At 32.4% G+C, this 17,482-nt stretch overlaps 2 protein-coding genes across 2 annotated transcripts in view; one reads left to right on the forward strand and one right to left on the reverse strand.

Moving 5' to 3' along the window:
* Positions 1-17,482, forward strand: part of LOC135128578 (EGFR adapter protein-like) — an 803,179-nt gene that overhangs the window by 411,522 nt on the left and 374,175 nt on the right. The window lies entirely within an intron of this gene.
* Positions 2-16,509, reverse strand: LOC135129100 (uncharacterized). Its single transcript, XM_064056181.1, has 8 exons — positions 16,375-16,509; positions 16,094-16,328; positions 15,774-15,889; positions 15,636-15,718; positions 15,542-15,586; positions 15,405-15,487; positions 396-485; positions 2-341 (listed from the first exon to the last, which is right to left on the reverse strand). Exons 1-8 carry the CDS (start codon positions 16,507-16,509, stop codon positions 34-36), a joined length of 1,095 nt encoding a protein of 364 aa, XP_063912251.1. The 3' UTR covers positions 2-33.

Raw genomic sequence — 17,482 nt, forward strand, 5'->3', positions numbered from 1 at the left:
TAAGTGGTTTTTCTCATTAGACAAAACGCGGTTCTAGATTTTTCGTAACCACAAATTTATAACAAACACACTACAAATGATTATCACTGAGCGACTGTTAATGTTGCTAAAACCACGATTATGACTGATATTCGACGCTTTAGGTTGCTCATTTTCGCTGAAATTTTCAGTCAGATTGTAGTTCGGGGTTTCGTTGTGTTGCTGCATTCTGCGTTCGTCTGGTTCAGGAGTGTCGCTAGTGGAGATTACCAGTTCAGTGGTGTCTTCTATTTCTTCTATAGCTATGTCTTCACCAGCACTGTCAACGTCGTCGTCGTCGTCGTCATCGTCATCGTTTTTATCTTTTAGAAATGATAATGTGGCGGTTTGAAAGAAATCAAAAGTATGCATGTTACCTTGTCTCTTTTCAATTATTTGAGATCTAGAAATTCTTCTTAAAATTCTAGTTAAAGCCATGTTCGAATTTCGTTCCAGCCTCATTTCGCCTGAAATCAGTTACAAAATTAGAATATACATATGTCTCAAGATGTAATTAACAAATTCACTAAAAGAAGTTGAAAGTTGACAAACTTCAGAGAAGTTCTTATTTAGTTTAATGTTTTATTCTGTTAAGTGTTGTAATAGGTTTTTTGTAGTGACACTTCGTACAAGTAAACAAAAGCTCGACTAAGCATCTCATGATTCTTAGAAAATCCCAAAGTTGTTTCAAAAGATAAAGGCGTCTAAGATCTTTAAAAAATTTTCAAAAAAAAACACAAGTGGTCCTTCACATTTCGAAGAAACAACATTACGAGCCTCTCAGATTCTTTCAAATACTTTCGAAAACAAAATAGGACAGATTGTCGAGGTTTTTCAAATTTTTTCAGAAATAAAACACCAAGATTCCAGAGGATTGGCCTCAAGATTCTTTCATATTCTTACAAAAATACAATGAATGGTCGATTCTGGAAAAACAGTAAGATTTAATGAAGAAATCAGGCCGAAAGTAATTTCTGGAGATCGGAATCTACAAGAAAATATCTTTTATTAAGTTTTGAAGGTGGACAAAAATTGGCCCAAATATTTTTTTTTATAGTTTTGAAAAATTTTGATTTTGAAAAAGTTGGAAAAAAATTCGCAAAAAATTCTGAGATTTAGATTTCGAGATGCCGATTCCAAAAATGTCCCGGAGAAATATTTTTGAATTATTCGGTTTGAAATTTAATTCTTTTCAAAATCCAAAAAATGTCCATATTTCAACGGACGATTTTGGAAAAATGGTAGAAGTTATCGAAGAAATGAGATCGAAAATAACTTCTGAATAATAATATTAATAATAATAATTTTATTCTACCCTTTAGCATACAATATAAGTACATTGGGTCGTCAAAATATTACATTTAGAGAATACAGACACAAGTTTAAAATATAAAAACAAAAATATGACATTTACATATAACCACTCTAAGTAGGCTTAAAATTTTGACTTATATGGAAGTAGTCATCCCATGAATATAACGCGAACCCTGTTAAATTTTCTTTAATGACAGATTTAAAATTTTGTCCATTTAACTCCCGAATGTTCTGAGGTAAAGCATTATAGAAGTTAATGCCTAGGTATTCAACTCCATTACGAGACTTTGTCAGTCTAGTTTTCTTTAAACATAAGTGTTCACTGTATCGTGTATTATAATTCTGAATCTGATTATGACATATATAATCACTCAAATTAACTTTAACATACATTAGACAAAGATATATATATAGCGATGGCAATGTCATGATTTGCATTTTAGTAAAGGTGTCTTTACAGTCAGCCCTGTAAGGTAAATTAGCTATTATTCTTACTGTTCTCCGTTGCAATTTAAAAATTCTGTGAAAAATGCTAGAGTGTCCCCACATTAATAAGCCATAGGTTATGTGGGGCTGAAAGAGTGCAAAATATGCTGTATACAGTGTTTCCAGCGGAACCTTGTCCCTAAGATTTCTTAAGAGAAATGTAATTTTACATAGTTGGTTTGCCAGTACATCACCTTGAGCATCCCATCGCAAAGCATTGTCAATCGTTATACCTAAAAATTTGTTACAGGTTACAAAGTCATCGGGAACGTGTATTCTTTTCTTTAGGGAGAATAACATTCTTACAGTTTTTGATGTATTTACTGTTAATCGGTTAGCGACGAACCAACTTTCGGTCTTTGATTGTGCCAAAGCCTGGTCTGTGAGTACCTGTAAAAGATCCCTTCCGCTGCAAATCAAAGTCGTATCATCTGCATATAGAATGCTCTTGCAGTGAGTCCTCATATACATTGGAAGATCGTTAATGTACATTAGGAACAAAAGAGGTCCAAGGACAGAGCCTTGAGGTACCCCATGCAAAACTGGTAGTTGCTCAGACCGTTTTGAATTTACAGAAACTAACTGAGATCTGTCACTTATGAAAGATGACAATAATCTGCAACAACAGGGACTTAAATTGTACATATATAATTTTCTCAATAGCGTCAGGTGATGGACACAATCGAATGCCTTAGTAAGATCAAGAAAGGACACTGCTGTTATTCCGCCATTTTCCAAAACATTACCAACCTCTCTGATAAAATCTAGCACTGCTCCAACCGTAGAGTGGTTCTTCCGGAATCCATGTTGTGAAGGTGACAGCAAGTAGTTAATTTCGAGATAATTACTTAATTGGTTATACAAGATTTTTTCCAAGATCTTAGAAAATATTGGAAGAATAGAGATCGGCCTATAGTTGGAGGTGTCGTTTATATCACCTTTCTTATGTATGGGAACAACTCTAGCAATCTTCAGACAGCTAGGAAATACTGATTGCACAATACAAATGTTAATTAGTTTAGTTAAAGGGGAGATCAAAATGTCTTTGATGCTTTTTATGATCGTAACATTTAGTCCATATATATCGTTGGATCTACTATTTTTTATAGAGTTTATCACATCTCTAACAGTTGCACCGGAGACCTGGCAAATAGAATTATTCTTAATGGGAAATTGATGAATTTATTAATTGTTAATATGAATTCGGTTTTTTGATTAAAAGTTAAGAGTTCGTTGTTTGAGATTAATAATTTATTAATATAGGATGTTAGTCAGGCAATAATGGGTAAAGGGATAATAATTATTAAAATCTTAAGATTTGTTTTAAATTTTTCGTTTGATGCAATTCTTGTTATATATATAAAAAGAATAAGAAAATTAGACATACAGTTTTTAGGAATGGACATACTCTCACTCATTAACATTATTGGATCATCACGAGAAGGAGATAGATTATTGACTAAATTAGATGCAACATTAGTAAAATAGATATTAAAATCATCGCATGTTCGAATACAGTTCAACATATCAGTATTTTTACTAGAAGTGCTGTCACGATACTTGTTGACAATATTCCATAGAGCTTTACTTTTATTATTTGCAGAATCAATAGTTTGTTTATTGAAATTTATTCTACTAAGCCTAATTTCTTCTCTATACAATTTCCTATAGCTATTCTTTATTTACCTAGACTCACTACTATTAACAATTTTGTCAATATCTACAAGTGTTTGTAAAATATTTTTCATTCGGGCCAAATTTTCAGTAAACCATTTGTCACGATTTGGCTTATTGCTACCATTGAACAGTCTTGTAGGAAAAGACCTATTGACATGATCAGATATTATATTTGTAAAACATAGAAATTTATCATTAATGTCTTGATTACTATTCCCAATAAAGGACCAGTCAACTGTATTAAGTGAATGATATAGACTGAATTTACGGAGAGCCGTAATCGGCCTATACATTTTTGTCGTGTGATAGATTGTCTGATTACTTAAGTTTACAGAAAAAGTTAGTGATATTGCGTTGTCGTGATCAGAAAGTAGAGTATTCAGTGGTTTACAATTACAATACTTAAGATCGATATTTGTGAACACGTTATCTAGACAGTTCGCCTTTCTGGTTGGAAAATTTACTAAAGGTATAAGACCGAAACTACTCATAAAATCACAAAGCCTAGTTGTCATATGATCTTTGGTGTTAAATTTGACATTGAAGTCCCCTGATATCACTACATTTGTGTGAGGAATGTCAATTCCGCCTAAAACTTTACTCAAATTTTCCAAGAAACGGTTTAAATTTCCTGCTGGGGGGCGATAAATATTAATAAAAATTATACCCAAAGTTGGCAATGACACGCCAGCAATTTCTGTAATTTTTTCTTCTGAAAATTTCATGCATGAAGGAAGTGGTACACAAGTTAGTTTCTTTTTCGTCAGGATCATGGAACCTCCATGCAAATCATTGCTTCTAGAAAAATGTGCCGAAACAGAGTAGTTTTCCAAAGTCAAAGAGTTTGATTCCTAGTCATTTAGCCAGTGTTCGGATATACCAACCAGTTGGATATCTTCCGTATGAAGAATAACTTCTAACTCATTTAATTTATTTTTAATCGATTGAATGTTAATAATTAATATGTGAAGGAGATGTGCAGCACCATCTTTAAGATCCTTCTCAGATTGATGTGTTTTTACACTGGTAGGGTTTTCATTGGTCTTCTGTGAAAAAACCTTGATACATGATATCCATATGGCCATATTAGTGGATCCATTGCTTGGTTAAAATTTTCAAGATGAACACTTAATTTGTAGGAGGCATAATGTTGCGGGAATTTAGACAGATTTTCTCCAATACACTTTACTTCTGGGAACTTAGGTTTTAATAATAATTCTATATTAGTTGGTAATGTGTCCGGATGTAGTCGGGACACATAGATAAATGCCAATTTAGGGATTGTTTTTATTGTCTGTAGTTCTTTGAATTGGCCAACAATTTTTGGTTGTCTGCTATTGGACTTCATCATGGGGTTTTTATGTTTTTTCTTACCAGCTATAGACCAGTCATCGTCTTTACTGCTAAGCATCAATTTGGAGTGGTCCTGTTTAGTTTCGGAATCCTTTATAGTTAAGGATTCAATAACTTCATCCTGTATCTTGCTTTGCTTTGGTCCAAACTGCCATAAATTACTTTCCTTGATGATACTGGAGGATGGTAAACTGCAGTTTTTTTCCGGCAACATTGGTTGTTTGGGTGACGCTGATTTTACACATGTGTTGTTAGCGGTCACTTTTTCGTATCCCTGATTCGCACCTATATCAGTTGTTTTTGTAGATTTTGTAGATTTGTTATCAAAGGATTTGTTCTTGTCGCAGCAAAGCGTGTCTTGTATCTGCTGTACATCATTTGTTAGCTTGAGCATCTTTTCCGATATTTCGGTCTTTATAGACTCCAGAAAATTGGACAATTTAAGGTCCAGAAATACCGATACAGCAGTATTTTCTGATGAAAATTTTTCTTCAAGTTTAAATTTTTCGTCATGAAGTATTTCAATTTGATCTTGCAAATGAATTACTTGCTTACGTAGATTTTTGTTTTGCTGCTTTAATTCAGCATTCTCTAGCGCCGTAAGTGTCATTTCGTTTTTTGAGATCGTATTCTTTAGCTCACCACTGGCATATGTTGTGTCATTTTCATGATCTTCTATTTCTTCAGGCATCAAGCACTGGCGTTCGCAACACTTTTTGTTTATTTGCGCACAACTATTATGGAGATAGTGTTTGCAATTTACACAAAGAACACGCTTTTTTACAGCGAATTTTGTGCATATAGCACAAGATCGAAATCTACAAGAAAATGTCTTTCGTTAACTTTTAATGGGGGAAGAAAATAGGCAGAAATTTTGGTATTGAAAAATTTTGATTTTGAACAAGTTACCAAAAATTTCTTAAAAAACTTTTGACATCTAGATTTCGACGTGCTGATTCCAAAATCAGAGTTTTTATGGTTCCGGAGCAACATTTTACAAATTTTGTATATAAATTTCAATTTTTTTAGGAATCCAAAAAATATTCATAACTCAATGGTCGATGCAGGAAAAACAGTACCAGTTATCGAAGAAGTGAGGCCTAAACTAACTTCTGGAGATCGAAATCTACAATAAAATATCTTTCGGCAAGTTTTGAAGGTGGACGAAAATTGGCCGAAATTTTGATAAATTTTTCATTGAAAAACTTTGTTTTATAAGTAGGTAGGTACTGAAAAAATTTGATTTTGCCAAAGTTTGGAAAAAAAAATCTCAAAAAATTCTGAGATCCAGATTTCGAGGTGCTGATTCCAGAAATGTAGCGTTTTTATGGTCCCAGAACACAGTTTTAGGAATTTTCGATTTGAAATTCAATTTTTTTAGAAATCTAAAAAATTTCCATATTTCGATGACGATTCTGGAAAAATGGTAGGAGTTATCGAAGAAATGAGGCCAAAAACAACTTTTGAAAATAAAAGTCTACAAGAAAATGTCTTTCAGTTTCGAAGGTGGACGAAAATGGGCGGAAATTTTTAAAAAAATTCCGAGATCTAGATTTCGACGTAGATTCCAAGAATATAACGTTTTTATGGCTCCGGAGCCAGATTTAGGACATATGCCCTGTAAAATTCAATTTTTTTTAGAAATCCAAAAAATGTTCATAATTCGGTAGCGATTTTGGAAAAATGGATAGAAGTTTTCAAAGAATTAGGGCCAAAATTAGCTTAAGTAGATCGAAATCTACAAGAAAACGTCTTGTAAGTTTCGAAAATAGACGAAAATGAGCCGAAATTTTTGAAGGTCATCAAAAATGCTCAAAAAATTCTGAGACCTAGATTTCGACGTACTGATTCAAAAGTATAACATCTTTATGACTTCGGAGCAAGATTTTAGATATGTTCGTTTTGAAATTCATTTGTTTTTAATCCAAACATTTTCCATAATTCAATTGTCGATTCTGGAAAAATTGTACGAGTTATCGAAGAAATGAGGTCGAAAGTAACTTCTGGAGATCGAAATCTACAAGAATGTTTTTAGTTAAGTTTGGAAGGTGGACGAAAACGAACCGAAATTTTCATAAAATTAAAAAATTTTGCTTCTGAAAAAGTGACCACAAAATCCCCAATTTGGCCTCGAATTTTTCGAAACAAAATTGACAAGAAAATGTCTTTTGTCAAGTTTTTAAGGTGCACGAAAATTGGCAGAAATTTTGCAATTTCTCATTGAAAAATTTTGATTTTGAAAAAGTTAGAAAAAAATCTCAAAAAATTTTGAGATCTAGATTTCGAGGTGCCGATTCCAAAAATGTACCGTTTTTATGGTCCCAGAGAAGATTTTTAGAAAAATTCGATTTGAAATTCAATTCTTTTCGATATCTAAAAAAATTCCATGTTTCAAGGATCAATTTTGGAAAAATGATAGGAGTTATCGAACAAATGAGGCTGAAAATAACTTTTGAAGATCGAAATCTACAAGAAAATATGTTTAAGTTCCGAAATTTTCAAAAAACTGACTAAAAAATTTTGTTTTGAAAGTCACCAAAAAATTCTCAAAAAATTCTAATCTAGACTTGGCCTTACTGATTCCAAAAATAAAAAGTTTTGATGGCTCCAGAGCAAGATTCAAATATTCGGTTTAAAATTTAAATTTTTTAGAAATCTAAAAAATTTTCATAATGCAATAGTCGATTCTGGAAAAAACAGTAAGAGTTATCGAAGAAATGAGTAACTTCTGGAGATCGAAATCTACAAGAAAATATCTTTCGTTATATTTTGAAGGTGGGCAAAATTGGTCGAAATTTTTATAAATTTTTCACTGAAAAATTTTGACTTTTAATAGTTGAAAAAATTTTCAAAAAAAATTGAGATCTAGATTTCGAGGTGTCGATCCCAAAAATGTAGGGTTTTTATGGTTCCGGAGAAAGATTTTAGAAATGTTCGGTTTGAAATTTGATTCTTTTCAAACTCCAAAAAATGTCCATCTTTAAACGGACAAAATTTTGGGAAAATGGTAGGAATTATCGAAAAAATGGGGTCGAAAATAACTTTTGAAGATTGACAATCAAGTGTAAACCATAAGGCAGTTTAAGTACATTTTAATTTTTTGATGTGACGTCATCAACTTTGCGCATGAAATGGAAAAAAGATATTAATTGAAGTAAATGTAGTTAAGATTTTTTGAATTCTTCCATAAATAAACTAGGAAACTGGGAGTAGCAAAGATTCTTACAAACACTTTCAAAAACAAAACAAGGTTCCATTAGATTTTTTTCAGATTCTCTGAAACATAGTACACAAGGGATTTCGAAATTTTTTTCATATTGTAAAAAAAAACGAAGCTCTATCAAGATTTTTTTTAAACTCTTGCAATAACAAAACACAAAAGAAAAACCACAAAAATTCTCGAAGATTCGTTCATAATAAAAAATAACAATATACGCCCTTAATTTTATATCAAACTCTTACAACAATAAAGTTCCAGAGGTGCAGAAACAAAAACAACAAGAATTCCTTCAATTTTTTGAATTTATTTTAAAAATTAAAGGTAACGGGATCCGAGGTTTCACTCATACTGTTAAAAGTAAAGCTAAGCGTCCCAAGATTTTTTCAAAAACTCCAAGAATCCCCGAGATTTTAAATTTTTTTCAAAAATTGTCTAGGAAATTTTTTAAAGTTTTCAAAAACAAGAATCCCCTCAGTTTTTTCAAATTCTTGCAAAAATAAAAGAAAAGGGGTACTAGATTCATTCGTCTTGTTAAAAGTAAAGCTAAGCTCCACAAGATATTTCCAAACTCATTCAAAAACAAAACACTAAGAAACCCCGAGATTTTCAATTTTTTTCAAAAATAAAACACAAAAGTTCCCGAAGATTTGGTTACAGTAAAAAAGAAACATCAGGAGTCTTTGTCATTTTTTCAAAATCTTACAAAAATAAAATAGAAATCAGAGTTTTCAAAAACAAAAACAATAAGAATTCCATCAATTTTTCAAGTTCTTTCCAAAAATAAAATAAGGAATTTGGAAATGCTCTCCTATTGTTAAAAAGACACTAAATTCTATCAAGATTTTTTCAAATTCTTTAAAAAAAATACCCCAAAAATCCCCGAGGTTTTTAATTTTTTTCAAAAATAAAACCAAATACAGAAATAAAATAAAGCACTAGAGGTCTCCGAGATTCTTTCAAAATTTTTCAAAAACGGAAACAAGAATTCCATCAATATTTTATATTTCTTACAAAAATAAAAGACAGGGGAATCCGAAGATTCATTCATATTGTTGAAAGTAAAGCTAAACGCCCCAAGACGTTTTCAAACTTTTTCAAAAACAAAACACCAACAATCCCCTGATTTAAAATTTTTCAAAAATTAAACACGAAAGCTCCCGAAGATTCTGTTATAGTAAAAAAGGAATACCAGGCATCTCTGAGAATTTTTCAAATTTTTACAAAAATAAAATTGAAGCCAGGGTCCCGAAGATTTCAACATTTTCAAAAATCAAAACAACAAGAATTCCATCAATTTTTTCAAATTATTTCAAATACAATACTCTAAAAATCCCCGAAGTTTTCCATTTTTTTCAAAAATGAAACCAAAATTCGCGCAGATTCGGTCATGGTAAAATGACACCAAGCGCCCCCAAGACTGTTTCAAACTCGTTCAACAACAAAACTACGGAGGTCTCTGAAACTTTTTCAAATTCTTACAAAAATAAAATAAAATGCTAGAGGTCCCGAAGATTCTTTTAGACATTTTCCATCAATTTTTCAAACTAAGTCTAGGAATTTTGAAGATCCTCTCCTATTGTTAAAAGAAACTGAACCCCCAAGATTTTTTCAAATTCTTTAAAAAACAATACCCCAAAAATCCCCGAGATTTTACTTTTTTTTCAAAAAAGAAATAAAAAAATTCCCGAATATTCGTTTATAGTTTCAACAACAAAACATTGAGAGTCTCTGAGACTTTTTTAGATTTTTACAAGAATAAAATAAAACACCAGAAGTCCCGAAGATTCTTTTCAACATTTTCAAAAACTAAAACAACAAGAATCCCGTCAATTTTTACAAATTCTTTCAAAAATAAAAATCGGGATTTTGAAGATCCTTTCATTTTGTTACGAAATAAACCCATACGCCGCCCCGGTGCGACTCCTATGGGTTCTAGTATGTACGGCGATGATGACTCATTGTCGGCGATCGCGGCCGGAGAATATCCTGAAAGTGGAAGTCACGAATGAGTGGTCCAGACAAGGCTAGAGGCGGTGGTGACGGAGGCGTTTGGAGAAAGACCGCGCGTCTATTTAATTGAGAATCACCGTCGGGAACATTCGGGTAGTCCAGTAACGGGAGAAGTTGAGTCAAGACAGAGTCCAGCCAAGTTGAGCCGGAATTATTTTGTACATAATCTCTGTGCACTTAGTCGTGTAAATATGAGTTCGTAAGCAATAAATTGTTCAGTTTTACCCACGCCGGTTTTATTCACCAATCAACGTAACAATATTGTGAAAAAGAAAAAATAAACTAAACCTCTCCAAGTTTTTCTCAAACTCTTTCAAAAGCAAAACATCAAAGAATCCTGGAGATTTTCAAATTTTTTCAAAAATAAAGCAAAAATTTCCCAAGAATCTTTCGTAGTAAAAAAAATCCACTGGAACCCTTTAATATTGTTACAAAATTTTTCAACGACAAAACATAACATTTTCAAATTGTTATAAAAATAAAATAAAACACCCGAAGATCCTTTTCAACATTTTCAAAAACAAAAACAACAAGAATCTCAAAAATTTTTCAAATTCTTTCGAAAATACGACACAGGGAATTTTGAAGATCCTCTCCTGTTGTTAAAAAGAAACTTAATGCTCACAATTTTTTTTTTTAATTTTTTCAGAAGCAATATTCTAAAAATGCTCGAGATTTTTCATTTTTTATTTCAAAAATAAAACCAAAAAATTCCAAAATATTCGCTCATATTAAAAAGACACTAACCGCCCCAAGATTGTTTCAAACTCTTTCAACAACAAAACACCGGGAGTCTCTGAGATTTTTTCAAATTCTTACAAGAATAAAATATCAGAGGTCCCGAAGATTCTTTAAACATTTTCAAAAACAAAAACAACAAGAATACCGTCATTTTTTTTCAAATTCTTTCAAAAATAAAACACAATGGATCGCAGATCCTTTCATGTTATTAAAAAAAAGCTAAACCTCCCAAGAATTTTCAAAGTCCTTCAGACACAAAACATCAAAAATTCCCTTGGTTTTCAAAATTTTTAAAAAATAAAAACAGAAATTTTCGAAGATTCGTTCATGGTCCAAATGATACTAAACGGCCAATCTCCTTTCAACGACAAAAAGTGAAATTTTTCAAATACTTGCTTACCGATATAAAACACAAAGAGCTATGAAGCTTCATTCGTATTTTTGAACAAAAACTAAAAACCACGAACATTTTTCAAACACTTTCTAGAACTAAACACCAAAAATCACGGAGGTTTTCAGTTTTTTTCAAAAATACAGTACAAAAATTTTCGATTGGTTTATAGTTTCAAAACCTTTCAAAAACAAAACCCCATGAGTATCTCAGATTATTTCAAATTGGTACAAAAATAAAATAAAACACAAGGGATCTCAAAGATTTGTTTCAAAAATAAAAACCGCAAGAATTTCGTAATTGTTCTCAAATTTTTTCAAAAATAAAACAAAAATCGTCCAACGTTCGTTCATAGTAAAAAAATACACTAGGCGCCCTTAAGATTGTTTCAAAACCTTGGGGTATCTAAGATCTTTTCAAATTCGTAAAGAAATACAATAAAACACCACGGATCCTAAAGATTCGTTTCAAACACTTTCGAAAACATAAACAACAAATATCCCGGTTTTTTCAAATTTTTTCAAAAATAAAATAGAGACCAGGGTCTTGATAATTCCAAAATTTTCAAAAATAAAAACAAGAATTCCATCAATTTTTCAATTTTTTTAAAAACATAACAAGGAATTTTTAAATTCCTCTCCTATTGCTAAAAAGAAATTAGATCTCCTCAAGATTTTTTCAAATTTTTTCGAAAACTACTCTAAAAATTTACGAGGTTTTCCATTTTTTTCAAAAATTAAGCCAAAGAGTTCCAAAAGCTTCGCTCAGAGTACACTAAGCGTCCTCGTGATTATTTCAAATTCTTTCAACAATAAAACATCGGAGCTCTCTTGCATTTTTTCAAATTGTTACAAAAATAAAATAAAACACCAGTGGTCCCGAAGATTTTTTTAAACATTTTCAAAAACAAAAACAAGAATTCCGCCAATTTCAAAAATAAAACTCAAGGGATTTTGAATATTTTTTCACATCGTTAAAAAGAAAAAATTACTAAACCCCTCCAAGTTTTTCTCAAGATCTTTCAAAAGCTAAGCACCAAGAATTTCCGAGGTTTTCAAATGTTTAAAAAAAAACACAAACATTCCCCAAGAATCTTGTGTATTAAAAAAATACACTGGAAGCCTTTAATACTGTTTAAAAAATTTTCAACGACAAAACATGAGGGTCTCTTAGATTTTTTCAAATTCTTCCAAAAAAAATAGAGCACCAGAGGAACAGAAGATTTTCGAAAACAAAAACAAAAAAATCCAGTCAATTTTTTCAAATTCTTTCAAAAATAAAATTCAAGGATTTTGCAAATCTTTCCATATTGTCAAAAAGAAAAATGTAACTAAATCCCTCTAAGTTTTTCTCAAACCCTTTCAAAAACAAAACACCAAGAATTTCCGAGGTTTTCAAATTTTCTAAAAATAAAACACAAATATTCTCCAAGAATCTTTCGTAGTAAAAACATACACTGGAAGCCTTTAAACATGAGGGTCTCTTTGATTTTTTCAAATTCTTACAAAAAAGAAATACATATATAAATAAAGCACCAGAGGTCCAGAAGATTCTTTTAAACATTTTCGACAACAAAAACAACAAAAATCTCTTCAGTTTTTTCAAATTCTTTCAAAAATAAAACTCAAAAGATTTTGAAAATCTCTTCATATTGTTGAAAAAAAAAGAAGGAACTAAACCCCTCCAAGTCTTTCTCAAACTCTTTCAAAAGCAAAACACCAAGAATCCCCGAAGTTTTCAAATTTTTTCAAAATAAAACAAAAATTTCCCAATAATTTTTCGTAGTAAAAAAAATACACTGGAACCCTCTTCAAAATTTTTCTACGACAAAACATTTTCAAAATCTTACAAGACTAAAATAAAACAACAGAGGTCCAGAAGATTATTTTAAACAATTTCAAAAGCAAAAACAACAAGGATGCGATTATTTTTTTCAAATTCTTTTATAAATGAAACAAGGGATTTTCAAGGTCCTTTCATATTATTAAAAAGAAACTATACCCCCCAAGAATTTTCAAACTCCTTCACCAAATATCCCCGAGGTTTTCAAATTCTTTCAAATAAAAACAGAAATTCCCGTAGATTCCTTTCTTGTAAAAATGACACAGAGCGTCCTCAAGAGTGTTTCAACCCCTATGAACAACAAAACATTGAGATTTTTTCAAAATGTTTAATGTAAAACACAAGGGGCTATGAAGCCTCATTCGTATTTAAAAAAAAAACTAAAAGCCCCCGAGATTTTTTCAAACTCTTTCTAAAACGAAACACTAAAAATCACCGAAGTCAAATTTTTTCAAAAATAAAACAAAAATTCTCAAAAAATTGCTTCTTAGTAAAAAATTACACTAGGTGCTCTTAACATTGTTTCAAAACCTTTCAACAACGAAACTCCAGGGGTATCTAAGATTTTTTCCAAAATTCGTACAAAAATAAAATAGAAACCAGGGTTTTCAAAAGCAAAAACAATAAGAATTTCATCAATTTTTCAAATTCTTTAGAAAATAAAACAAGGAATTTTGAAAATGCTCTCCTATTGTTAAAACGATACTAAATGCCATCAAGATTTTTTCAAATTCTCTTAAAACAATACCCCAAAAATCCCCTAGGTTTTGCATTTTTTTCAAAAATAAAACCAAATACAGAAATAAAATGAAGCACTAGAGGTCTCCGATTCATTTCAAAAACAAAAGCAACAAGCAACCCCGCATTTTTTTCAAGTTCTTTCAAAAGTGAAAAACAACGGATTTCGAAGATATTGTAAAAAAATTAATCGTAATATTTTTCCAAACTTTTCCAAAATAAAACACAAAAATTCCCAAAAATCCGTTCAGAGTAAAATAATACACCCTAGGTGTTCTTAAGATTGTTTCAGAACCTTTCAAGAACGAAACACCAAGGGTGTCAGATTTTTTCAATTCGTACAAGAATAAAATAAAACACGATGGGCCCCAAAAATTTGTTCAAACACTTTTAAAACCAAGACAAGGATCTCCTAATTTAAAAAAATAGGGGTTCTCAACCAAAAATCTGCAAGGGTTTCAAATTTTTTTTTTTCAAGAATAAGACACAAAAGGCCTGGAAGCTTTTTAATTCATATTAAAAAAAAGCACTGAGTGCAGGAATTTTTTGGATGGTACCCTGCATAAAGTTAAAACATGAATATATTTGGGTTTGTTAAACTACAAGTATGTTATGAATGTCTTTCTAGTGAGTTTTTCTTAATAAAATTTGATGATGACGTCATCAACTTTTTGATAGAAACAAATTATTAGTTGGGATAAATACAGTATAATGATAATGATAATAGCACTGTATTTCCATCGTTTTAATGCACGTAAACTCGTTATAAGCAATTCTAAAAAGTCAAAATTTAGCTTCATAATAATTATTTGCCATAGTCTAGGCAGGATTTATTACGTAAAAAAATACTGGTTGATGGACCACAAGCATAGAATGATGTTATTTTATAAAATTTAAATGGATTTACTTTGCAAATTTTTTCGTTGGGGTTATCAAATTGTCAGGTCATTATGCGAGTTTCAATTAACAACTCTGATGACGCCAGAGTAATCACACAGAAAAAGACTTTGCCTGTAAAGAGGCTTTTTATTGCATAAAGTTGAAGTTGATGTCGGGCGCCAGGTTTTTTTAAGTGGTAATCTGGGTGTATTCAAACGGTGATGATTAATTCCAAGGGTCTAACTTTTCTCGAATACAGATGAAGCAAAGGATTGGGTAATAACTATGGTGGGTTACGCTAAAAAAAAATTCTATCTGAAGCCTTGCAACGTCAAAATTTAGGGTTAGTTTCTCAACGTCTGAATGAAAAGTATGACGGACTTATTATTGTCTAAATTTATGTCTTTCCTGGTGACACTTGCATGAACATGACTAGAATAGAATCAACGCGTCAAACTTAGTTGGCAAAGCCCGTTGGCATGTTGTGTCACGTTTGGTTGTTTCAGTAACATTCAAACACCGTCCTAGTAATGGAACTTCAGCATTCGAATTTACCCATTTATTATTTAATAGTTAATTAAAAATCTTTGGTTACGTGGAACGAAATTTCCACAAGAATGACAACCACGTCAAACTTCCTATCAGTCCACCACGATCAAATTATTGTTGCCCCTTCTCCCACTCGATATCTTCGAAATTCGCAAAACTTACTAACATTCCCACATTATCACTTACTGTTGGTTGGTTCCCGAACACGAAACCGTCTACTTCTCCCCTCCTCTGGCGCATAGCGCCGATATTTCCGACCGAGCGGGTAGCTGCAATTGAATTTATACATTTTTAAAAAAAAATCTACAACATTCGAACATTACGATCCGACTCGAGAATGGTAGCAGCCCAATAATTTTCTCCGTTTTCTGCAACATGAAGCGTTAACTCATATCATACTACTATTTATTTATGCACATAGTCTGGAATCGGCCCCGAATCGGTGGCGTTATCTCGGCTCGTTTAACCCGTCTCAAATCCAAAGAACCAACTCCACCATTCTGGAATGAAGTCGCACGATTTATTAGTTAGCATATATGGTAAGAGCGTTTTTACCGGATGTTTTGTCATGCACCGACTGCAGTTATTTATGGTGGGGGCGGTTCTTGCAGTGCGACGGGACGCAGGGATGCACTTGACGCAAGGTTCACCGAGAAAGCATGTCGGGAAATCTGCGAACAAGCTGTGAAATATTTCTTGTGTAGAGTGAGGGAAATCTAAACTGACTGACCTAATTTTTAAAACCATGAAAGTGTAACTTCTGTCTAATAATGTTTATTTTTTAGTTACTTTTAGTTATTTGACAAAAGTTAATCCTATAGGGACTTTCAACGTTAGGTCAGCCACTTTATTTTTCCGCGACTATACGTGCATACCTGGAAGAGGCTCCAGCAAACGGGATTTTAGAAAGCCGCTACAGTTGCAAGGTTTCTGGGAGGGGATGGTGCTACGGTCACAGAATTTTCGCTGGATTTTCTCGGTACTGGGGTAGCAAACGGGGTAAACGTTTTCGAAGGGGCAAGGTCTCCATTTTGACAAGGTGGTGGCGTCGCAGATTCCGCGGAAGTTTTTTGGGGGCGATTCAGGGAGTTTGAAGTCATCGACGTAGAGCTTAAACGGTTGAGGGTGTGTTTATACTGAAAAATTAGGTACTCACTCCATAATATTCGTCTGTAATTGCAACAAAAATGCACTGCTGGGGATTTGGGGGGTTTTTGGTTTTTGGTAGAGCGGTTGGAAGGAAATTAATGACGCTTACAAAAATTACTGTCAAGAAAAGACGTATTGCCATGACAAACGTCAGATTTTTGGTTGAAGGGTGACTAAGAGAATTTGGTATCTAATATTGCCACGTTGTTTCTGGGGCAAATTCTGGTGGAATGTCGACGTAATAAATTTAACTGAAGTATATCTAGGGGTTGTTGAGTTTTAACATTCAGAAATTTACTTACGTAAGTTCTTTACCGGGAAGGTTATTTAAGCACTTTTGACCTAAATGACACCAACAGACCATAAAAATGTAATAATGCGGTAATAATATCCAATTTTTTAATCATAGAAACGGTGATCTGTGAAAACAATCGAGCTGTAGATACACATGACACGGTAAGATATCGACATTTATTGTAAACTAGCGGAACCCGGCAGACGTTGTCCTGCTTGTGTATATATTTACTTTGTATATATGTGGATATAAATGTATGGTCTGGAGCGCAGAATGCGTTGTAGAAAACTGAATAATAAGATAACTCATATTGATGCTATTCCATTTATTTTCATTAGTATACACAATGTACACATTTTTGTATTAGTAATTCACGTGAATGAACAAAATTTTTGACTATTGTATGCGCTATATATGCTAGTCCAAAAGGTATAAGGTTATATGACCATTATAAAAGTAGTTGACCGCAAATAAGTACCCCCTTTGTGTGGTTCGCACTAAGCTTACCCGGTTGACAATAAATCGTCTTCTCAACATTTCTTGCTCATATTTAACAGGGCCGGCTTTCAAAGCGAGTGGTGATTTCGGAACCCTCAGCGGCTGCAGGTAGTAAAGAAATAATGGAGTGGTGGATTTACATATTTAGTGAAAGCCGTCCCTGAACGAAACCACAACAGCCGGTCGAGCTCCATTGGACACGTTATTTACGACCCTAAAACCTTTTCTATTGTAAACAACTTAACTTCGACACAATGGGATAATTTTATGATGGCCATATAACCTTATAGCTTTTGGTCCACTATAACTGAAACAACTTGAA

This window comes from Zophobas morio, unplaced genomic scaffold (genome assembly GCF_036711695.1).
Source record: "Zophobas morio isolate AGI-343-1 ecotype UQ-CSIRO unplaced genomic scaffold, CSIRO_AGI_Zmor_V1 ptg000014l, whole genome shotgun sequence".
In the NCBI taxonomy this organism is placed as follows: Eukaryota; Metazoa; Arthropoda; class Insecta; order Coleoptera; family Tenebrionidae; genus Zophobas; species Zophobas morio.